The 25305-nt window shown below is 40.3% G+C and overlaps 1 protein-coding gene across 2 annotated transcripts in view; it reads right to left on the bottom strand.

The window, feature by feature from the left end:
* LPCAT2 (lysophosphatidylcholine acyltransferase 2) overlaps positions 1–23369 on the bottom strand; it is a 68817-nt gene extending 45448 nt beyond the window's left edge. Inside the window, exons 1-7 of one of the 2 annotated variants that reach the window (XM_042920866.1) lie at positions 23052–23369; positions 10400–10539; positions 7109–7326; positions 4847–4959; positions 2599–2659; positions 1631–1689; positions 331–365 (exon numbers count right to left, since the gene is read on the bottom strand). In XM_042920866.1, the coding sequence (XP_042776800.1) occupies positions 331–365; positions 1631–1689; positions 2599–2659; positions 4847–4959; positions 7109–7326; positions 10400–10539; positions 23052–23222 (797 nt within the window). In that variant the 5' untranslated portion in view covers positions 23223–23369. The remainder of the gene's footprint in view (positions 1–330; positions 366–1630; positions 1690–2598; positions 2660–4846; positions 4960–7108; positions 7327–10399; positions 10540–23051) is intronic. The other variant, XM_042920867.1, reaches the window with a different exon arrangement.
* Between the last annotated feature and the right edge of the window lie 1936 nt (positions 23370–25305).

Below are 25305 nucleotides of genomic sequence, written 5' to 3'. Positions count from 1 at the left end.
AAATCTGCAAAGGGAATAAAACTACAAGATTAAAGCTAAGTAGGGTGCAAACTGGGTCACTGGACTGTTTCTTAAGGATTGGTAGCTACACACATGAGACCCGCAAGAACACGGCAGACAGCTAGAATTCTGCACGTGGCCGGCGCTGGGGGCTAACAGGAAAGACAGCGATGCTCTCTACAGACTTTCTCCTTTACAAGATTCTAGGATTTGATTAGAAATCTTTACTTTTGCGAAAACAAGGCTTTAAAAAAAAAAGGAATAAATAATTTTTCTTTTTCTTCCCTGAACAAAATTTATATAAACCAATAATAGAGAGAAGCAACTTACAATGTATATCCCTGCCATGTCCACGTCACGGTATCCTACAATAACAAAGGTGTTTAGACTGTTAGTTCAGAGAAAAAAAAAAAAAGCTAAATAAAATCAAAATCTTATTTTCATATTGGTACTCATATACGTCCCTGCTGAATTAAAAGCAGTATGTTGAAAAGTAAAACAAGCCTATTAAACAACAGCAAATTGCTCTATGAGTTCTTGGATTATATCTCTACATGGCAAAAATCTGTTTTCTATACGTAGCCACCTATCTTTTCATGAAATTAAGTTGCTTTTAATTCTTAATAGAATTCTGAGCACGGTTAGCTATTTTTTCTCCTAATGTGAACACATCTGGATAATTAATTTGTTTATAAAGCCCAGACTATATCAGTTCTCAAAAAAAAGAGGGGGGGGGGGTACATGCTTGGGAGAAAAGATTAGAGTAGTACATAGTGAAAGGATTTACATAAATGCCAAATAGGCAGAAGTACAATTAAGTAAATCTTGATAGATATTAATTTTTTAACTAGGGGATGTCCAAAGGCGAGAAGACAGCCACTGAAAGGAAGTTGAATTGATCGAGAACTCTTGATCTTAAGTGACATAGATAATGAATCATTACATTCTGCTTGTTCATGGAAAGTCTCTAGTAGAGAAAGTTCCTCTCAAGACAAAACAGATTCCAAAAATTCTTTCTTTAGGAAAACGGTGGCACAATAATATCCAGAAGACAGCGGTGTGCCCAGCTGGAGTGGAAGTCCCTGTTTCCTGAGCCAACCGTGCACCTTCTATAGGATGACAGCTTCTTTTCATGTATCTTCTTATTCACGTTACTTGCCAAGAGTCCCACAGCTAGGAAGTACTGAGCCAGTAATGAAACCCCAAGCCAGTCCCAGATTTATCCTGCGACACCAGCTATCCCTCCAGTAATGACCGCTGAATCAGGAAAAGTCTCTTTGTAGGCTCAGTGCAAATCACAAATCTATGCACGTTTCCTGCTACCCAGGCCAATAAGAGCCTGAATCTGAGACTTCATTGGACCATCACAGTAACAACAGAGGAGAAACTGGGGAAATGCCTTCCTGGAGCTTAGGAATACCAGAGACATCGTGTAATATTGGTGTCCACAAACACGTGCCTCTCTTGGCAAACTTCTAGAAATGAAATGTGGCACGGGGAATGGGGTCTACCCATGTGCTTCCAACCTCTGTCTATTCAGAGCTTTCTTCAAATTCTAAAAGGGGTCCCAGAGGATTTGTGCTGTTCGGAATGTCTGAGATGTTTTCCCACGGTCAAACACTATGCTTACCAGCTTGTTCGGGTACCTAAGGAGGATCGGCTGCACGGGAACCCCTGGAATGAAGGCCCCTAAAACCACATTGAGACATTACATCTTCATATAGGACATGAGGATTACTATAAAGAGAATTAATAATAAATGGTACACATATACTTTACTGCTTTAAGAATACACACAAACTGTGAAATGTTGGTAGAATCCCCAGTGCTTTACCAAAATGAGAGAGTTCTAAAATTCAGAATTAGGAAACCAAGACATTAAATGTTATGCCCAAGTCACTGAAAAGATTTATGTACATCCCCACGTGTTTTCATTTTCTAAATACTTATTATACAACAGGATTAAAAAAATAAAAATAATGGCAAAGTCAAGACAAAGAGAAAATGGGGAGAAGAAAATCTAAATCAAAGCAAATACTTGTAGCAAGAACGAGCCCCACTTGCTAGAAGTGAGTTTTAACTTGGGCTCTGAGCATTCCAGCAGCCAGTACAAACACATGTTAAAGTATTATCAGTTACTATGAAATTACGTATGAAATTATACATCGCTATGAAATTTATGACTTTATAATATTAAAAAAAAAGAGTGAAGTGTAGAAGGCATCTGAAGGCATTACAATGATCACTTGTTTTCTATTAGAAAACACAGGACCTGGGGCGTCTGTGAGGGTAGCCTTGAAGGAAAAGAAGAATCTGCCAGTGGTTTCTGCGTGTGCATGGATATGTGTGTGCATGTGTGTGCGTGTGCATGCACACACACACACGCGTGCACACACACACACACACAACTATCCAAGGAAGAAGGGGTTGTGATACCAAAAGAGAAAGTAAAGGAGTTCTGCAGATTCACTGTGCTAAAAACTTTTTATCGGAAAAGAAATGCCCAGAACAAACTAACAGATTGTTTTGTGTATTAGTATCAAATCATTTGAGAAATCTTCCACAGTTTGTTATAGTACATAATTTAATTGATCTCACCTGGTTTAAAAGTAATCAAACAGGAACGATTAGTACAAGTACCTTCTGGGAAAACTAGTATCTTGGGAGAAAAAGAATACGTAGATTTAATATTTCAGTCTAATCAATCGGTTACCTCTTTACTCAGTTTCTTACGACTTCACAAATAGCTGCCAATTCTTAGAAGACGAAAATGAAATAAAAGGCTAACACTTGATTCTACCGAAAACTAGAATCAGATTATTCAGTTTTCCTCTAAAAGAACTGTCGTCTGACCATTAAGGTAATCAGAAAACGGATTAAAGCTTTGAATAGAAAATACACTTAGCAAATGTTTCTTAATGATGATGCTAATGATCTGAAATAAACTTAAAAGAAGATATAGACCCGGAGACCTGGTCAAAGAGCATATTAGATTCTTTCCTCTACTGCTATACATCCTTAACCAAATCGTTCCTACTTCCTTGTTTCTGTTTTCCCTGTTAAATGATATTCACTCCTACAACACATAGTTTAAGGATATACGGAGGAAGCAAAAAGGAAGCAAAAAAAATACTTGCAGTATGCTTTATGCTCCCTTGAATTAGTAGACATATGGAATAGAGTTTAGTACCTTGTTTGAGAAAGTGTTTTTAGCATTTAACATAGGCCTTTGTGTTCTTCAAGTGAAAGACACAGAGCACAGTTAGTTTCCCCATTAACGGAACAGGCTGGATTTGCTAAGGATTTCAGGATCGGGCAACGAGTAAATTGCCAAGTACATAAAATAACAAAAAAGAAAAATCCTGCACCCACAGCAGTTAGTGTGTGTACTTAGTTAGTATTTGTATCGTTAAATAATTAGAAAGGGAAAACTTAATCAGCCTAATGTGCCACAATGACAGGCTATTTATGAAATAAAAATTGTAAGTGTGTGCAATTTCATCCCCCAATTTAAAAACAAACAAAACAGGTTTCCTATTACAACAAGATACACTATCAAACGTGGTTCATTCAACGGAAATTCTACAGCTACTCCATTAACAATGAACGGATACAGAGTAAATCATAAACTCTCAGATCTGGAAGGGGCATTAAAAGCCATATAGCCTTTCCAGTGCTTGAATTCTTTCTACAACACTCCCCTCCCCCCGCTCAAGTTGTTGCTTAGCCAGTGCCTGAAAATTCTAGAAAAGGATTTCAGGGGCGCCTGGGTGGCGCAGTCGGTTAAGCGTCCGACTTCAGCCAGGTCACGATCTCGCGGTCCGTGAGTTCGAGCCCCGCGTCAGGCTCTGGGCTGATGGCTCGGAGCCTGGAGCCTGTTTCCGATTCTGTGTCTCCCTCTCTCTCTGCCCCTCCTCCGTTCATGCTCTGTCTCTCTCTGTCCCAAAAATAAATAAAAAACGTTGAAAAAAAAAAATTAAAAAAAAAAAAAAAAGAAAGAAAAGGATTTCAGATCAGATCATTCTGCCTCTGGACAGAGAGTTCCTTGAGGTGGGTGAAATGAGCTGAAATCTTACCTATTTGTTAACTTTTGCCCACAATCCTAGATATCCAAAGATCCAAAGAGAAGAGTCAAACCCTTATTCCAAGTGTCACTTCTTCCTGGTCACTTTTTAAATCATTCCTCACATCCCTGGGTTTCTGAAACCTCCTGCTGGGTGATACTCCTCTTAGTATTTTAACATCCACGCATCATCATGGGTGGCCAGATCACAGGGCCAAGGTAGAGCGATACTTATCGGAATTATCCAGTAACTGCTGCCCCTCCCCTTACCTTCCAAAGGCATTCCAGGGGTTGGAGGTCGTGAGATGGGAGAGTCTGGAAAAGTTCTATAGGTGATTCCTTATATACCCCTTGATCTGAAAAGCTCTGTCTAAATATACTTTGGATAAGACTAAGATCATAATCGCTTTTTTTCCCCCAATAAACGTATACTGTTTAGTATACTAAACATACTGTTTAAACATACTGTTGAGTATAATTGAGCTTTGATAGGCTGTCTTTAAGATTATAAATAAATTCAGAGAATGTATTTTTTTATGACACAAAGTAAAAATTGGTTCAAAGAGTCCGGAGAATAAGAAAGAATGATACATTTAATCCCACGGGATATCTCCTGGGGAAGAAGACTTCTGAATACTCACTCATTTATTCTGCTTCTATTATGCTGAAGACACCTAGCATAGGTGTCCCCAGATACTGCCATCTGTGGAGCCAAACGATTTCCAAGCACACAAACAAGAAACAAACTCACAGTATTCTAAATGAACGTCCCGTGTGTTTTACCTGCGGCCACTGTCCTCCTGATGTTGCTCGCCTTATTATTTCATTTATTGTGTTTTTTCGAGAATCCGGATCTACACGGGACACCAGCACTGGCTGTACAGCTCGTAAAAGTCCTTGAAAACAAACAAAAGGTCACAACTGAGTCTTTTTTTTTTTTTTTTTTTTTGGCTAAAGCTATCACAGCAATGATACTGTATGAATCATAAAACAAGTGTTATGTAAAATTAAAATACAGCAAATCAAAGAGAACTTTTAAAAAAAACCCTCCAATTTATTTTTTTTTTATTATTTTTTTTATTTTTTAATATATGAAATTTACTGTCAAATTGGTTTCCATACAACACCCAGTGCTCATCCCAAAAGGTGCCCTCCTCAATACCCATCACCCACCCTGCCCTCCCTCCCACCCTGCCCTCCCTCCCACCCCCGATCAACCCTCAGTTTGTTCTCAGTTTTTAACAGTCTCTTATGCTTTGGCTCTCTCCCACTCTAACCTCTTTTTTTTTTTTTTTTTTTTTTCCTTCCCCTCCCCCATGGGTTTCTGTTATGTTTCTCAGGATCCACATAAGAGTGAAACCATATGGTATCTGTCTTTCTCTGTATGGCTTATTTCACTTAGCATCACACTCTCCAGTTCCATCCATGTTGCTACAAAAGGCCATATTTCATTTTTTCTCATTGCCACGTAGTATTCCATTGTGTATATAAACCACAATTTCTTTATCCATTCATCAGTTGATGGACATTTAGGCTCTTTCCATAATTTGGCTATTGTTGAGAGTGCCGCTATAAACATTGGGGTACAGGTGCCCCTATGCATCAGTACTCCTGTATCCCTTAAAAACCCTCCAATTTAAAGTTTATAAGAATTTAGCTTCCAGAGGCGCCTGGGTGGCTCAGTCAGTTAAGCGTCAGACTTCGGCTCAGGTCATGATCTCACAGCTTGTGGGTTTGAGCCCCGCATCAGGCTCTGTGCTGACAGCTCGGAGCCTGGAGCCTGCTTTGGATTCTGTGTCTCCCTCTCTCTCTGCTCCTACCCACTCACACTCTGTCTCTCTGTCTCTCTCTCAAAAATAAATAAACATTAAACAAATTTTGAAAAAAAAAAAAGAAAACTGATTATGTGAATTCACAGTACATACGAATAAGGGGCAATTATTAATTTTACTAAAATTTTCAGCACGACAGTCTTCTGAGTAGGTAGCTTCCTCAGGCACGCAAAATAAACCTCAATTTGCCAAAATTCCATTGCTAAACACCTTTCCAGGAAAATGCCATATGATACAAAGCACTGCGGCTACACTGAGGGAAAAAAAAAAGAATGAGCAAAAGAAAGAGAGAGAGAATTTTTCTGAGCTGAATGACAAAGCTGAGGACACGACTGTTTCTCCAAAGCGCCAAGGCAACCTCAGGCAACCTCCACACCCACTCTGTCACCACTTGCGGCTGGCAATAACCTTGGGGCAACCGGGACCAGTCACTTAGAGACTCACACCCTAGGGAGAGACCACAGCACCTGGTGGGATAAGCATTTCATTTGCTTCATTATTTTATACGGCAGGAAGTACTTATTGTTCTACATCATAATTTTCAAAGAGGTTCAGGTCCCTCATGGAGATTCTGGGGCAATAATAAGAAAACGGAGTTAAGAGGAAAGACTTCGTGTGAGTGTGAGCCTAATACTCTCAAGAGAAATTCGTGAAATAGCACGTAACACAGTGTTTTCACCAGTTCTTTGGTTCAATTCTCCCTCCAGAAAATCAAGCATGTTTGGTACTTGAAACTCGGTCTTTCTAGCAATATAAGAACAAAAGGAAGTGACTGGACCCTGATAAAGATATGAATTTAATAAGAATTATAAGGGTACAGGTAGGGGAGTCTCTAAACTTTATCACAAACTCATTCTGAAAATATAGTTCCTCATTAAAAGTAAGAAAATAGGGGCAGCTGGGTGGCTCAGTCGGTTAAGCATCTGGCTTCAGGTCATGATCTCGACGTTCGTGAGTTCGAGCCCCGCATTGGGCTCTCCGCTGTCAGTACGGACCCCACTTTGGATCCTCTGTCTCCCTCTCTCTGTCCCTCCCCTGCTCTATTTCTCTCTCTCTCAAAAATAAATAAACATTTTTTAAAAAGTGAATAAATCGCTTTGAAGTGTTTCACTATTTTAAAGTTTTTAAAAAGCCTACCGATAGACTATATATGATTTTTTGCAAATGTGAACCCCAAGCATGAAAATATCTATATTGTCTTACAAGTACTTACTGCCAATCAGAGGGACCTGTGCGTTCTCGTTTCGAGACACCATGGAAGGTAACCCGGCTACGACACAGGCAATTCCATCAAAGAAAGTTGAATGAGGGGCAGCGACAAATATTGGTGCCTCCGCAGGACCCGCCACCTTTCCTTTCACGGTGACCATGAATCCCATGGATAAGAACATGGCATGACCCAGAAACTTCAAAACTGGTTGAGTAATTTTCCTTTGGAAATAAATATTAAAAAAAAAAAAAAAAAGACACAATGAGCTTTGTTAATCTCAACTAACAGCAGGGCTTTACTCTAAAACACAATACAAAAACCCAAACATGTCAGAACACTTCATTTTAAGATAGGAGCTAAGAAGAATACAGCTAACAGTTACATGGGGTTCTTTTTGCCACGTACTATTCTAAATACCTTACATTTATTAATTTATTTAATCTTCAGCCCAATTGTACGAAATGGATTTTATTTTTTAGCATCCTCATTTTTTTTTTCTTTAACGTTTTATTTATTTTTCAGACAGAGAGAGAGAGACGGAGCATGAACGGGGGAGGGGCAGAGAGAGAGGGAGACACAGAATCGGAAGCAGGCTCCAGGCTCTGAGCCGTCAGCCCAGAGCCTGATGAGGGGCTCGAACTCACGGACCGAGAGATCGTGACCTGAGCTGAAGTCGGACGCTTAACCGACTGAGCCACCCAGGCGCCCCACTCATTTTGCAGGTCAGAAAACTGAGGCACAGAGAAGTACAATTTCCCAAGGACATGTGGCTACTAAGTGGCTCCATGATTCTATGACTACAGACGGATAAAAATGAATCTTCAACACACGTCCCCACTGAGAAATCCAAATCAGTATTGTTCTTCACAGGAGTGACCTTGGGAATGTACATTTGTGTAACAATGATGCTATCTCCCCAGACACTTTTAGAACACTCATGCTGCATCAGTCCTCAGTTATTTTAGGAATAATTTTTTAAAGCCTTATTACCTATGTCATTATAGCTCTTAGACATCATCAAAAATCTTAAAAGCTAAAGTCACCAGCTCGCTTTCCTGGAAGTAGATGCACTTACACAATTTCAGAAATTTAACTGCTTACTTTTTTAAAAAGAATTTATGTCAGGGGCGCCTGGGTGGCTCAGTCGGATGAGCGTCCGACTTCGGCTCAGGTCATGATCTCACTGTTCGTGGGTTCCAGCCCCGCGTCGGGCTCTGTGCTGACAGCTCAGAGCTTGGAGCCTGCTTCTGCTTCTGTGTCTCCCTCTCTCTCTGCCCCTAACCCACTCGCATTCTGTCTCTGTCTCTCTCAAAAATAAACAAACATTAAAAAAAATTTTTAAAAATTTATGCCGTTAAAGACTAATTAATTCATCAAACTGTGCCAGGACCTCTGCCGGACACAGAAGACTAAGACTATCCAGTCCCTGTCCTTGATAAGCTCAGTTGAGTTGGGAAACAGAAACACATTCCTAGAAATGCAAACACAGGACGGATATCTGAGTATGTGAAGAGGCATGCAGTTTTCATGAAAAACAAAACCTGTGTCTTTCCTGTAACACATCTAATGAGAGCTTTAAAAAGTAGACTTCCTGTCTAATTCTCTCAGTACAATACAGCGAGGGGCTATTAAGCAATTAGTCACTGAGGAAGTTTCTCTGACTTTTATTCCACAGTAAGGAGAAGTGAGACACAGAAAGCCAATGTACTTTTCCAGAGGGCACAGGGAAATGACCATCTCTCTCCTTGCTGTTTAGAGTTCAGAGTCTATTTTACATAAGGATAAAAAGCTCACCCCTTTACCGAATTTCCACACTTATTTTTGATTTAAAGTGGTGTAGATTTTGACAACCGCATTCTAAAATATCCCATATTCAGAGCTGTTAAATACTTTTTTAAAGGATTTTAAAAGGGCTAAAAGTTTGGGGCTGCATAATTAATTTCAATGTTACCTGTTTGAGAGGAAGTAGAAATACTTAATTGGAAAAAATGGAACTTTCTTTTTTTTAATATTTATTTTATTTTTGAGAGAGAGAGAGACAGAGAGACAGAGAGGCAGCATGAGCGGGGGAGGGACAGAGAGAGAGAGAGAGAGAGAGAGAGAGGATCTGAAGCAGGCTCCAGGCTGAGCTGTCAGCACAGAGCCCGACGTGGGGCTTGAACTCACAAACTGAGACCATAACTGAATCGAAGTTGGTGCTCAACAGACCGAGCCACCCAGGCCCCTGGAACGTTCTTTTCTAACAGTTATTTAATCTGTTTTCTGGATTCTTAGACTACTCCTTCCATCATGATAGGGCTTCATAAGCTGTTAACAACAGAAACCAAAGAGATAATTGAAAGGAATTGGCGAGTCATGAAAAAAAATCTCTCTTAAAGTATTTTTTAGGGACACACGGCCTTGAATCATAAAGCAAAGGATTATGATTTGCAAGGATTGAGGTGGTGTTATTCTCTGGGGACACTGCCAGCCTTGTATTCACTTCCACTGGAAACCAGTCTTGTGCTGAATGTTGACATTATTCACTAGAACATGAGCTGAATAGTAAATTGCGTATTTCTTTAAAAGTTTCTAGAACAGTGATTTTCAAAATTTTTGGAGGACATTCTCAGTTGAGATTTGGAAGAAAGGAATAGACCCTATGCAGCATACAAATTTTAAGCAAGGTGGACAATTTTGGAGAGTTCAATGGTGCCCTGAACCTCACCTCCGGCTTTCTATTCCAAGAAGTCCACCTTACAAACCTTCACTCTCAGGACATACTTACAGCAACAAGTTGGCTCTGTCCAGTGGGAATGAACTTTTACCAGTAACTATCAATTGGTGATGAGTTTATTCTCAAATACCCTGCTGATTAGATAAATATTCAAAAATACACTATAGCTCATCCACTTACTTGCACCACGGCAGAAAGAATGTAGTTACTACAGAGGGACAAAAGTAAATGTCATGACTGGGGGACAGCAGAGGAAAGACACATAGTTTTCAGCTGTAAAGGTTTCAAGTATACTAGTTGGGTTTCCCAGAATCAGGGACCTCTCACTTTTTGGCAATGACTCGGAAAACAATATTTTAATATTGGGAAATTACAACTTCAACAGAAAATTATCAGAAGGCGCTTGGGCAAAAGTTTCTATATGTGATGAATTTGAGAACCGTTTCATCTGAGAAAAAGAAAATAAATGGTTAATAGTGAGTAGGAACATTAGATAAAACCACTGACTGATGACTAAACCACAGTAATTGCTTCTTTAATCTTGATTTAGCTAACATTTAGACATTATTATTTCTTACCTCCTCCAACCAGTTATTGGATGGGTCAGCTTTTCAGGACAGCATGCTGTTGAAATTGCAGCAAATGGCCATGCCAGTAATATAATTAATGCAACCAGTAAGACACGGATTGGAAGCAGGATAATTCCAAGAAAGAAAATCTGCAAGTCAAAATTGATTAAAAAAAAAAAGGATGAGTGGACAATATTGTAATGTTCTGGCTATCAGACTGAAACACGTAAGAGGAAAGTTTTGTGTTATTCACGTGTTCACTAAAGGATAAACTGAACATTAACATGCACCAGACATGAAAATCTAAGCACAAGGGAAAAGAAACTACATCTGGCAAAAGCAACAGTGAATAAAACCAGGTACTATAATGACAACTTGATCTATTTATCAAGGAAGGTGATAGAAACAAAGTATCTGACTTAGCAGTCAGGGAAAGCTTCCTGGAGGAGTTGAAGGCTGAATGGTCTCGAAAGACAAGCACAGGGGTGCCCGGGTGGCTCAGTCAGTTAAGCATCCGGGTCTTGACTTCGTTTGGCTCAGGCCATGATCTCACGGTTCACGGGTTTCAGTCCCGCATCGGGCTCGGTGCTGGCAGTGCGAGAGCCTGCTTGGATTCTCCCTCTCTCTCTTTCTCTTCCTGTTTCTCTGCCCTTCCCAGCTCATGGACTCTCTCTCTGTCTCTCTCTCTCTCTCTCTCTCTCACTCTCAAAATAATAAACTTAAAAAAAAGAAAGAAAGACAAGCAGAAGCTAGCAAGGTGAGAGGGGAAATCGCTTTTTGAGAGCTGAGTGGAAGGAAGAGTGTTAATGAAGGTGTTAGAGTGTAAAGGAGTAAATGCATGATTTTTATACCTGCCAGTCCTTTATAATTAATAACAATAAGGAGATGGAGAAGGGAAAAGTACAAATAACAATAAAAAAAAAATAAGGAAGAAGAATGAAAACTAAAAATAACCAACAACACATGAGGGCTTACTAGGAAGCAGGCACTCTAAGCACTTGGCAGGTGGTGACCTATTTGATTCCTATGACCTTAGCTTGTTTTACCTCCAGGAAGGGATGGCAAAGAGGAAGCTAAGTGAAGCTACTTTAAGATGACAGTTACCAAGTAGCAGCACCAGGGTTTGAACCCAGCTTGGTTACAAAGCCCTTGCTCTTCATCCTATACCATCTTGACTTTTAAATACATGGCCCTTATGCATACCAGATCACCTTTCTTCTGTTAGCCAATTACACTACTCACACAGTGCTGTCCTTCTGCCTCTATTGCCCCTTGATGGAAATCTGAGCATCATCAAACAATTTATGAGAGACACCAAAATTGTTCCACTTTTCTATCGAATTATTTAACATACAATTCAATCTCTATCAAGTTATCTGTGTGCCTGTGTGCATGTTTGAAGTCAAAATTACATATGAGGAAAATGCACGGATCTTAAGTACATAATTCAGTGAGGTTTGATAAATATGTACCCTTGCAACACCAATCAAGACACAGAACATGTCTACCATCCAGAGAGTCATCTTGGGCCTCTTCCAGTGAATCCCTACCCTTTTAGGCAACCAATTCTGGATTTCCATCACCATGGATTAGTTTTGTCTGTTCTTGAACGTCATATAAATGAATCATACATCATGCATTCTTATGCGTCGACCCTCTCCCAGTTAACATAATGTGTTTTGAAATTCAACTATGTGATTTTGCAAATCAGTAATTCATTTTTTTTTATTGCAGAATATAGTTCCAGTGTATTGCCTGCATGACAATCTGTTTATCTATTATTATGTTGATGAATCTTTCGGTCGTTTCCAGTTGTGGGCTCTTATGACTAAAGCCACTATGAACATTCTTCTAGGAGACTTTTTGTGGATGTGGGTTTTCATTTCTCTTAAGTAACTACCTAGGAGTGGAACTGCTGGGTCATAGATAGTTTAACTTCATCAGAAATTGCCAAACCACTTTCCACAGTGGTTGTATCATTTTAAAGTATTACTGGCAATGTATGGGAATTTCAGTCATTTGTACATCCTTACCAACATTTGGTCTTAGTATTCTTTTTAATTTTTTTTAAATGTTTATTTATTTTTGAGACAGAGAGAGACAGAGCATGAACGGGGGACAGTCAGAGAGAGAGGGAGACACAGAATCTGAAACAGGCTCCAGGCTCTGAGCTGTCAGCACAGAGCCCAACGTGGGGCTTGAACTCATGGACCGTGAGATCATGACCTAAGCCGAAGTCGGACGTTTAACCGACTGAGCCACCCAGGTGCCCCGGTGGTATTCTTTTAAAAAAAAAAAAATCAGGGTTCCTGGGTGGCTCAGTTGATTGAGCACCCAACTTTGTTCGGCTCAGGTAATGATCTCACAGTTTGTGAGTTTGAGCCCCACATCAGGTTCACAGCTGTCAGATCCTGCTTCGGATCCTCTGAACCCCTTTCTGCCCCTCATGCTCTCTCTCTCTCTCAAAAACTAATGAACATTTAAAAAAAACTTCTGGGGTGCCTGGTGGCTCAGTCAGTTAAGCGTCTAACTCTTGATTTTGGCTCAAGTCATGATCGCATGGTTCATGAGATCGAGTCCCACATGGGGCTCTGTGCTGACAGCACAGAGCCTGCTTGGGATTTTCTCTCTCCCTCACTCTTTCTCGAAACTAAGATAAATATTAAAAAATCAACTTTACTAAGGCATAATTTACATAAAATAAAATGCACTTATTTTAAGTGTAGACAGCATGAGTTTTTCAAATATATCCTTATGCAAACACCACCACAACCGGGATATAAAACAGTCCAATCACCCAAAAAAGTTCCTTTGTGCCACTCAGCAGTTAGTATACCCTCCCTGGCCCTTGGTAACCACTGACAGGCTCTTTTTCACCCTAGTCTTGCCTGTCTTAGATTGTCACATAGAGATCACACAGTATGCATTTTTTTCTGTCTGGCTTCTTTCCCTTCATATTTTTGAGATTCTACCTGTCGTCATTATGTACCGAAAAGACATAATGTCAATACATAACATGGTAAAGTCTTTTAAATTGCAGAGTATTATTCCACTGTATGAATATATCATGATTCATTTATCCATTCATTTGCTCATGGACATTTGGCCTATTACAAGTTTTTAGCTATTATGAATATAGCTCCCATGGACATTAAAGCTCAAATCTCTGGTGCTCATACATTTTCACTTCACCAGGAGTGAAGCCATTGGGTCAGAATGGATAAATTTATAAGACACTGCCAAACAGTTTCCCAAACGGGTTGTATGATTTTATGTCTCCACTGACAAAACATGGAAGTTTCTGTTGCTTCATATCCTCACCAATATTTGGTGTTTTCAGTCTTTGTAGGCATTCAAGGGGGCGTAAAATAATATCTCAATGTGGTTTTAATTCACATTTCCTTGATGAACCATGATGTTGAGCACATTCTTCATGTGCTTACTGGTCATTCCTCTAACTTTTTATGTTAAGTGTCTGTTCAAATCTTTGGCCTATGTTTATTGGGTTGTTAGTCATTCTCTTATCAATTTGTAGGAGTTCTTTATATGTTCCACATACAAGACCTTTGTCATTATATGTATTAAAATATTGAAATATTTTCTTCCATTCTATGGCTTGCTTTTTCATTTTCTTAATGATTATCTTCTGATGAGAAGAATTTTAATTCTGACGCAGACTAATTTATCAAGTTTTAGTTTTAGTTTTCTGTATCTTTTCTAAGAAATCTTTACTTATCTCAAGGTCATGATGATATTTTACATTCTTTTCTAGAAGCTGTATGGTTTTGATCTATGACCCATCTTAAATTACTTTCTGTGTGTGGTGTGAGGTAGGGATCATGGTTTGTTTTTGTCCACAGCTTTACCTAGTTGTTCCAACACTATTTGTTGAAAAGACCTGATACTCCATAATGACTTTCTTGGCAACTCTGTTAAAAATCAGTTGAACACATATGTGTGGGCTCTCTATTATGGTTCATTTATTGGTTGATATAATTGATTCATCTATTCTGTCAATACCTCATCCTCTCCACTTCTGTCACTCTTTTTAGTAAGTCTTGAAATCAGGTAGTAAATGTTCTGCAGGTTTTTCTTCAAACTTTTTTGGGGTTAATCTAGATCCTTTGCATTTCATCCATACATACATTTCAGAATTAATTTTTCAGTTTCCACACAAACAAAAAAGTCTCTTGAGATTTCAATGAATCTATAGGGTTTATTGAATCTATAGATCGATTTGGAAGGAATTATCACCATAATAATATTGATTCTTCCAATTCATAAACATGATATATCTCTCTCCACTTATGTTAAGTTTCATTAATTTCTCACAATGGTGTTTTGTTGTTTTCAGTGTACTGGTTTTACATATTTTTGGTTAAATACATTCCTAGTTATTTAACGTTATTTTATTGCTATTATAAATAAAATCATTTAATTTTATTTGGCAATTGTTTGCTACTAGTATATAGACCTATAACTGATTTTAAGTTTTACGCTTATACCCTACAACCTAGTCAACTTCACATATTAATTCTGGTTGTTAGTCATTTTGCAGATTCTTTAGGATATTCTACGTATACAAACATGACATCTGTGAATAAGTACAGTTATACCTTTTCTGCTTTTTTTATTTTTAATTTTTAAAACTTTAAAATTCCAATACAATGAACATACAGTATTACATTAGTATCAGGTGTGCAATATAGTGATTGAACAATTCCATACATCACCTGATGCTCATCAAGACAGGTGCCTTAATCCCCATCACCTATCTTATCCACCCTCCCCACTCACTTCCCCTCTGGTAACCATCAGTTTGTTCTCTAGGTTATGAGTCTGTTTCTTGGTTTGTCTCTTTTTCCCCTTTGCTCATTTTGTTTGTTTGTTTCTTAGATTCCACATATAAGTGAAATCATATGGTATTTGCCTTTCTCTGACTGGCTTATTTCTCTTTCCTTTTTAATCTGTATGTCTTTTGTTTCTTTCTCCTCCTATTTTATTGCACTGACTAGGACCCCCACTTCAACATTGAATAGAAGTGTTGAACAAGATATTTGTCTTGCTCCCAAACTTTGGGGGAACAGGCTCACTATTTCACCATTATGATGCTAGCTACAGGGGTTTCATAGATACCTATTATTACATTGAGAGAGTTCCCTCTTATTTCTATTTTCCTGAAAATTTATTTAAACATCAGTCGATGTTGAATTTTGTCAAATGAGTTATCAAAATTTCTGCATCCATTGAAATGATCATATACTTCTTATCATATGTTTGGCTAATAAGATAAATTCCATTGAAATATAAATTTTTGTAGGTTAAACCAACCTTGTATTCCTGGGATAAACCAAACATGGACAGGATATATTATCCTTTCCACACATTGCTATATTTGACCTGCTAATAGTTTAAGAGTTCTTATATCAGGATCATGAGGGAAATTGGTGTGTAACTTCCTTTTCTTATAACATTTTTTTCCCCAGATTTTGGTATTAAGATGATGCTAACCACATATGTTTTTGTATAGTGTCTTCATTTTCATTTATCTCAAAGTATTTACTAATTTTTATGATTTCGTCTCTGAATCATTGATTTTTTAGGAGTAATTTAACTTCCACATATTTGTGAATTTCCCAGTTTTTTTCTGTTATTTTTTTCTTTTTAAAAAATTTTTTTTAATGTTTATTTATTTGTGAGAGAGAAAGACACAGACAGAGAGAGTGTGAGTGGCGGAGGGGCAGAGAGAGAGAGGGAGACACAGAATCTGAAGCAGGCTCCAGGCTCTGAGCTGACAGCAGAGTCCAATATGGGGCTCAAACCCACAAACTGTGAGATCATGACCTGAGCTGAAGTCGGACACTTAACTGACTGAGCCACCCAGGTGCCCCTCTGTTATTTTTTTCTAATTTAGATACATTGTGGTTGAAGAACATACATTATATTCTTGTAATTCTTTTACACTTACTGAAACATGTTTTATGGCCTACTGTAATTCTCTGTCCTAGAGAATGTTCCATGAGCACTTGAGAAAAATGCATTTTCTGCTGCCTCTGGATGGAGTGTCTATATATATACATATATATACATATGTATATATATAGACATGTATATATACAGGTATATATCTTAGGGCTAGCTAATGTGTTGTTCAAGTTTTTTCCTTGTTTATACTCTGTTTCACTGTTCTACTATTGCAAGTAGGGACTTGAAGTCTATAACTACCATTGTTGAATTGTCTATTTCTCCCTTCAATCTGTTTTGCTTTGTGTATTTGGGGCTCTGTTGTTAGGTGCATATATGGCTCTAATTGTTATATTTTCTAGATGAATCAACCCTCTTATTATAAAGTGTCCTCCTTTATCTCTAATAACAATTTCTGTCTTAAAGTCTATTTTATTTAATATTAATATAGCCCCTCCAATTGTCTCTTGGTTACTGTTTGGATGGTATATCTTTCTCTGTCCTTTTATTTTCAGCCTATTTGGGTCTTTGAATCTGAAGTGTGTCTTTTTAGATAGCATAGAGTTGGATTATATATTTTTAATCCATTCTTCCAATCTCTGCCTTTTAATTAGTGTGTTTAATCCATTTATACTTAATGTAATTACTGATAAGACTTAATCTGCTCTTTTACTATTTGCTTTCTACATATCTTATGTATTTTCATTTCTATATTTCTCCATAAAGTTATTTTATGTTAAACAGATATTTTTATAGTGTACCATTTTAATTCCCTTGTCACTTCATTTAAAATTATTTTCTTAGTGGTTGCTAAGAAAATTCCCATCTTCACTAACCTAGTTTGGATTAATACTAACTTAATTGTAATAGTATACAAAAATTGTGCTTCTATATCTCTATCTCCTCCTTCCTCCTGTTTGCTTATATTGTCATACAAATTACATCTTTATACACTATATGTTTATCAACACATATTTCTAATTGCTTTATGTAGTTGTCTTTTAAATCACATAGAAGACAAAAGGATTTACAAGTAAAAATTATTTTTATATTGTCTTTTATATTTATACATGTAGTTATCTTTACCAGTATTTTTTTTATTTCTTCATTTGGATTGGAGTTGCTCTCTAGTATTATTTCAACCAAAGTTCTCCCTGTAGTATCTCTTTCAGGGAATGTGTGCTCGGGACAAATTCTCTCAGTTTTTGTTTAATTTCTCTTTTACTTTTGAAGGAGAGTTTTTCTGACTCTATAATTCTTGGTTGACAACCTTCTACTTTCAACACTTTGAGTATATCATCCTAGTGCCTTCTGGCCTCCATGGTTCCTGATGAACAATCAGACATTAATCTTATTCAAGATCTCTTTGTATATGATGAGTCTGCTTTCAAGATTCTCTCTTCTTCTTTCGCTTTTAACAGTTTGATTATGATGTGTCTGGGTATAGTTTATCTTTGAGTTTATTATGCTTGGAAGTCATTAAGCTTCTTGGATGTGTAAATTAATGTTTTTTTCACTGAATCTGGAAAGTTTTCAGCCATTTTTTCTTCAATTATTCTTTGCCTCCTTCTGTGGCTCCCATTATGCTTATGTTGATACACGTGATGGTGTTCTATGGGTCTCTTTTCTGTATCTTTTTTCTGCTCACTTTTCTGTATCCTTTTTTCTTTATATTCCTCATACTAGTTAATCTCAATTGCTCTATCTTTAAATTTGCTGATTCTTCTGTTTGTTCAAGTCTGCTGTTGAGTCCCTCTAGTGAATTTTTCATGTCACCTATTGTACTTTTTAATTCCACAATTTCTATTTGGTTCTTTAAAAAAATTTTTTTTTAATGTTTATTTATTTTTGAGAGAGAGAGAGACAGAGAGAAAGAGAGAGAGAGCTAGTGGGGGAGGTGCAGAGAGAGAAGGAGACACAGAATCCGAAGCATGCTCCAGGTTCTGAGCTGTCAGCACAGAGCCCAATGTGGGGCTCGACTCATAGATTGTGAGATCATGACCTGAGCCGAAGCTGGATGGTTAACTAACTGAGTCACCCAGGTGTCCCTTGGTTCTTTTTTATAATTTCTATCTCTGTCTCTATTTGGTGATACATTGTCTCATATTTTCCTTTAGTTTTTTAGACATGGTTTCCTTTAGTTATCTGAACATATTTAAAGTATCTAATTTAAAGTTCTTGGATAGTAGGTCCAATATCTGGGCTTCCTCAAGGATAGTTTGTATTGACTCCTATTTTTCCTATTTATGGGACATACTTTATTGTTCTTTGCATATCTTGCAATTGTTTTTGTTAAAAACCATTTTAAGTAATATGACAACTCTGAAAATCATATTCTCTTCCATCACCAGGGTTTATTGTTGTTGCTGTTTGTTGTTGTTGTTATTTGTTTGTTCAGTGACTTTTATGAACTAATTCTATAAAGCCTGTATTTTTTGTCATGTGTCATGTGTGGCTACTGAAGTCTCTGACCAGTTAGCTTAGTAGTCAGCTAATGATTAAATAAGATTTCCTTACATGCCTAGAACCAATAAGTTTCCCAGTGTTCGCAAAGAGTCTCTTGTGTGTATGTTGGAGCATATCTTCAACACACAGCCAAGAAGAAGTTCACAGCTCTGCCTTAGCTTTTACTTCCTGTTTGTACAAAGCCTAAAGATTAGCTAGAGGTGAGAGCTTAGGGTATTCTGTTGTTTTGTTTTGTTTTGTTTTCAGGTCACATGTATAGCCTTGGGTATACACACAGACCGATATAAGTGGATGCCCTTCTAGATTCCTATGAATATGTCAAATCTTTTTAAAGTCCCCTAAGGACATCTCATTCCCTAGCTTTTTCTTGTAAGGTTTTTGGTTAAGCCTATTGTTCGTTCCAATCTTTATTCACTGCCTCAGGCAGCTGTCATGTTAAGCAACTGCCTCTGATTGTTTTTGACAAACACCACTGGAGAAAAGACTGTTTGTACTGGGTGACCTCCAAGGCAGGTCAAATAAGCCTTGCAAACAGTCTTGCAAATGACCTAGAAATAACCTTTACTGCAAGAAAATACCATAGCATAGACCCTGAACAGACAGTTAGAATGAAGTTATAGTATATTCATACAATTTACACATTCACAATTAGTAGCTAATACAAAATTTAATTAAGTTGTCAAACATTGGGCAACTTTTTTATGTGCCATTTCCAGGTTTGCAACAAATAATGGTATTTAACAGTAAATAAACCATTTTTGAGGAACCTTTTGACAAATTAAAAGGATTCTCCACCATATTTCCATTTGGTACATCATCTCTGGAGGGAGGCCTTCTTTCAACACTCTCAGGGTTATCTCCTCTGGATTTTCTTCATAGGACTACTAAAACATGGAATTTCATATTTTTTGTATTTGTTTAACTTTTTCAGTGAAACATAAGCTTTAGATAGGCAGGGTCCTTATTTCTCTTGTCCACTGTTGTATCTCCAGAAATTAGAGTTGTGCCTGGTACCTAATAGACATTCAAAAAATATTGTTGGTGTGGTAAGTGCCCCACAGTTACTACCAAACACTCATTTCAATTCCATATTCTGTTGAGGAAATGAAAGCCAGGCAACTTATTTCCATGCCACTAAGCGGCAGACCCTTAAATTGTCAGAAAGAGAAGAGGAAGGGCAAAGCTAAGTCTTACAGTGAGATACACAAGTGACAACAGTCCTTAAGCGAGATATTGATCATTATTCAAGGTTAAGTTGAGTCTGAATTGATCATAGTAAGTCATACTTAAATGAAAGTATATCCACCTTTTAAACTTGGTAATATAGATAACATTGTTTTTCAACCAAGTCTAGTTAAATCTTCCCTTTGCCCAGACTGTTCAAGACATTGAAACCTCTCTGGTATCTCTGGTCTATATTTTTAATTTAAAAAACAAAAGCAAAACAAAACAAAAAACCTAGACTATATTCAACTCTGTTCAATACAAGTAGTAAATTTTAAGTAGAGTATAAAATTTGTAGACAACAAATAGCATAGCTATCAATATTAAGATCAGCAAACAGTCCAGATTCTTTCACACATTATCCCACTTAATTTTAACCCTCCTTTGATGTAAGACTATCCCAATTTAATCAATGAGGAAAGTGAAGTTCAGAGAGGTTAAGTAACTTGGCCAAAGTCATACAAGTAATAAATGGCAGGGCCTGAGCAGGTTTTCTAAGACCAGTGATCTTTCCATTATACTACAGCTCTTGTAGAGTTATTTGAAAGTGCTCTCCAAACAATAACAGGTCATGTATAAAAAAGAAAAACAAACAAAACAATTTACTCTAGATGTAATATAAATATAAATAAATATAAATATATACCACTTTGACCCTCTCTCCAAAATATAAAGCCAAATAGACATACTTTCATTGAAGAATGACTGATTTGACCAAATCAGACTAAAATTAATCCTGTGTGATAGTCAATGTATTTAGAAGTGTTTCAGAAATTTTAAGATACAAAGGGACTATCTGTCCATTTAAAGACACTAGGGTCGAATTTTTAAACATTTAGCTTCTTTACAAAGAGGTATTACTACATTATCTTCCTCTTCCTCTCTCGCACCCTTCTTCAACAGATGCCCATTACTCTAACCTGCCTCCACTGTGGAGGACAATGGTCTCAGCACATGTAAGAGGGCTATGCAAATATTGCACGATTTCAAAGTTGCAGTAAAGAAACGTGTGAGATGGACAGGAAAACATGAACCCCCCCCCCTTCTTTTTTCATGCAGAACACACAGGACAAATGTAGCTTGCACATTCTATCTTGTTCTTTGATCGCTAACTTTACCAAAGAGGAAGTCCAAAGAGGGAGTTGTAACTGCTAATGGTAAAAGCAGCGCTTTACAAGAAAAAGGAAAGAAAAGGAAACTTCCTTTTTGTGTTCAGCAATTCTTAACAGTGGAAAAAAGTTTCAAGAAGCGTTGACTCTAGAAGTGATTGAGTGAAGAATGATCCAGGGTGATGACTTCTGAAACACGTTAAGCTGACCCACGTTATCCCTTTTCCTAGATTCGGATTTCCTCCCCTTGATGCCCCTGTTCAGCTAGATCATCCCAGCCTTACTTCTTTCCTTGTTCTAATTCCAGACCCGGGTTCTCTGCGTTCTCCCTCACTCTTCACATCCCAGACTGCCTCCTCTCCTTCCCTAAGGCAAAAAAAAAAAAAGACTTCCAAGCCCACTCTCCTATAGATTGCCCCCTCCCCCCCCCACTCCACACTAACAAACTCGAGTTGAAGTTCTTGTCACAGATTCATCTCCCTTCTCAGCACAGAATGTTTCCTGTGCCACTGGCCTGCTCAGTCTTCTCTTGTTTAGGACTCACCTCTCAGACCCACATGTTCTTTGCATTTGCTCTTCTCACACACCTTCAGACCATCCTCCACTTGTCCTCAATTCTCACACCTACACCTCCGCCCCTTCCAGACTCGTGGTCCCTTCAAAAGCCCTCAGTTCCTAGATCCCACATCTCGTTCTTCCTCAGAGCCTTTGCTTCTCAGACTCGCAACCCTCCACCCCTGCCACACCCACACTCCCTTCCGACAACTGACCCTGTCATATCAAGGGCCCTTCCCTGAATCTGTCTCCCCTCTCAGACCCACATCCTAGACCTGCCTCCTCTCTGTGACCCACATCCTTCCCCTGGATCTGCCTCCCCTCTCAGACCCACACCCCTCCCCTGGATCTGCCTCCTCTCTCAGACCCACATCCCTCACCTCTCTCACCTGGTTCCTCCTCCTTTGTCAGATCTCTACCCTTCCCCTGGATCTGCCTCCTCTCTCAGACCCACACCCCTCCCCTGGATCTGCCTCCCCTCTCACACCCACATCCTTCCCCTGGATCTGCCTCCCCTCTCAGACCCACACCCCTCCCCTGGATCTGCCTCCCCTCTCACACCCACATCCCTCCCCTGGATCTGCCTCCCCTCTCACACCCACATCCCTCCCCTGGATCTGCCTCCCCTCTCAGACCCACACCCCTCCCCTGGATCTGCCTCCTCTCTCAGACCCACATCCCTCACCTCTCTCACCTGGCTCCTCCTCCTTTGTCAGATCTCTACCCTTCCCCTGGATCTGCCTCCTCTCTCAGACCCACACCCCTCCCCTGGATCTGCCTCCCCTCTCACACCCACATCCCTCCCCTGGATCTGCCTCCCCTCTCAGACCCACACCTCTCCACTGGATCTGCCTCCCCTCTCACACCCACATCCCTCCCCTGGATCTGCCTCCCCTCTCACACCCACATCCCTCCCCTGGATCCACCTCCCCTCTCAGACCCACACCCCTCCCCTGGATCTGCCTCCCCTCTCAGACCCACACCCTTCCCCTGGATCTGCCTCCTCTCTCAGACCCACATCCCTCACCTCTCTCACCTGGCTCCTCCTCCTTTGTCAGATCTCCACCCTTCCCCTGGATCTGCCTCCCCTCTCAGACCCACATCCCTCCCCTGGATCTGCCTCCCCTCTCAGACCCACACCCCTCCCCTGGATCTGCCTCCTCTCTCAGACCCACAACCCTCACCTCTCTCTCCTGGCTCCGCCTCCCCTGTCAGATCCACGCCCCTCCCCCGATCTGCTTCCTCTCGGCCTCAAGCCCCTCACCTACCTCTGCCTTCACCGTCAGACCCACGCCTCTCCCCTTGTTCCTCCTCCTCGCCCCTTGTTCCGTCGGCTCCCTCACCTGGAGGCGACTCGCCGCGCCCATCCGTGTCTGCTGCACGAACGGGTTGGGCACCGGCGGCGGGAAGAAGGACGCCTGGCGGGGCACCATGGACGGACGCAGCCCGGCTTTCCCCATGCCCACGCCCGGCACCGTGGCCGCCACCGCCGCCGCCTCCGCGCACTTGCTCATGGCTCAGCAGGGCGTCGGGCCGGACCCAGCGACCGTCGCGAAACGCCGGAGCGAGCACCCCTTGAGACCTCCTAGGGGGAGCTTCACCGGAGTCCCAGCCCGCGGCGCTGTTGCGGGGCCACCGCGCAGGCGCGAGTCACCTAGAGGCCATCCGGCCTCGCCTCTGGCTCTGAACGCCCCAGCTCTGGCTCCGCCCCCTGAGCGCTAGCCCCACCCCTTTAGGTATCTGGCTCTTCCTCTTTGGTCATATAACTCTTCCCCACCCCCACCCCCCCGCCCCGAAAGTTTCTCCTTCAGAGCAGGGCACCCCAATGAGAGACAGTTTAGGCAGGGTTCTCTGCTTGAGGGTCACGCCCACCTGGAGTACCAATCTCTTTTACGGGGCCTGTTGGCCAAATCGCTGGCTCCAGGAGCCTCAGTTGGCCCCTTCTGTAAAATGGGATAAACAGAACTCAGATAAACAGAACCCAAATCCAGCCATCCCTAGGATGTACCATTTAAGTGAGTTAGTATATCCAGGGTAGGTTTTGTTTTATGTGTTTAATTTCTGGTATATGTTTCGGTTTTGCTTAAACCAGTTTGAGGTGGATGTTTGCCAGTTACAGCTGAAAGAGTCATGACAACAGAGATATTGGTACCTGGAGTGGAATCTTCCCCTCAAAACATGGACCAACAGTGGAAGATGGTTCTCCAAAAGAAAATCGAGCTTTCCCAATGCTGTTAATAGAAAAAGACAATGATTGCCAACTATTGCCTTCCACGCTTGATGAGGAACCTGGCCTCCAAAAGGGAAATCACTTGGGCCATGGCTCTGTTTTACCCTGAGGAAGTTCAAGGGCCTATCTGGAACTATATGAGTAGTGGTGGGGCTGGGGAAGATAGACAGTTTCCCAGGACCTGAGGCCAGGTGGTCAAGCCTTGGGTGCAGACAAGCAAATACTGGAGATGGTAACTTATAATTACTGGTCAACGACTCACACCAGGCTGGAGGGCCTGGTGAGAATCCGAATCAGGACCCTGGGACAGCTGGTGCTTCACACTTAGCTACTGCATAATCTCAGAATCTTCCAACCCTACCGGATAGATGTGTGGTCTTCAGCTCCTCACTTAACCTCTGAGCTTGTACCCTCATCTAAGAATGGGAAAAAATTAATTTCTACTCCATAAAGTTGTAGTAACAATTAAAACAAAATGAAACATGTAGTGTCCATAGGAAAGCAGTCAAGAAATGGCCCCTTTTAGGTATTACATTGTGGAGCAGTGGAATGTTCTCAGTGTAACAGAGCATGCTAATAATAGTGTATTATAGTCATGATGTAAGCTTCCTTAGCCTCGGGGGTCTTCAAGTAGGGGCTGGCAGTCCCTTGTGTCTCTTTAGCCAGGAACTTGCACAAAAGGCTATCTCTTCAGGACCCTCAAGGACCTGAGCCATTGGGCAGGCCATAGGAGAAAAGATGACTCCACAAAGGTCACCTCTAGAGAGTCCTGTCCAATCACCAGCCTCACCATGAGAGGCCTGAAGCAACCAGTCTGTCAGAGCCAGAAAGGGCCTCCGAAATAATCCCAGGCTTTCAATTCGTTTCCCAGCAACTCCAAGCTTCCTATATGGAAGGGGATTAGGGGTGGGCAACTTGGTGGGAAGGATAGATAAAGAGCTTAAACATTAATAGAAGCTGTGTTTTGAAGGCCCACTTTATTTCTCCCTTAGTTATGTTTACTTAGGGTGGCTTTGGGGGCAGTAGAGGGTAATGCTGCTGACGGAGATTCTGGGCTGGGGCTAGAGCTCTTTCTCTAGGTCATCTTTGGCCTTGACTTGGGTTGTTACCTGATAGCTATGGTACCCTGGGCAAGTTGCTTTTCTCTGGGCCTGTTTCCTCATCAGTAAAAATTGAGTTAATCATAGCCTCCCCCTCTTTACGCTGTTGTAAAGGTTAAATGAAATGCTGCATGTCAAGTGCCTGGCACATAGTAAGCACTCTATTAATGGAGAGGCGTTTTGGGGGTTCAGTAGTAGTAAACTGAGCCTCAGAAAGGAAGGGGACCTTGAATGAGACCCTGCCAGCACAGTGACAGAACCAGTGTT

The sequence above is a fragment of the Panthera leo genome, chromosome E2, assembly GCF_018350215.1.
Source record: "Panthera leo isolate Ple1 chromosome E2, P.leo_Ple1_pat1.1, whole genome shotgun sequence".
In the NCBI taxonomy this organism is placed as follows: Eukaryota; Metazoa; Chordata; class Mammalia; order Carnivora; family Felidae; genus Panthera; species Panthera leo.
This window is presented reverse-complemented; position numbering and strand designations above follow the sequence as displayed.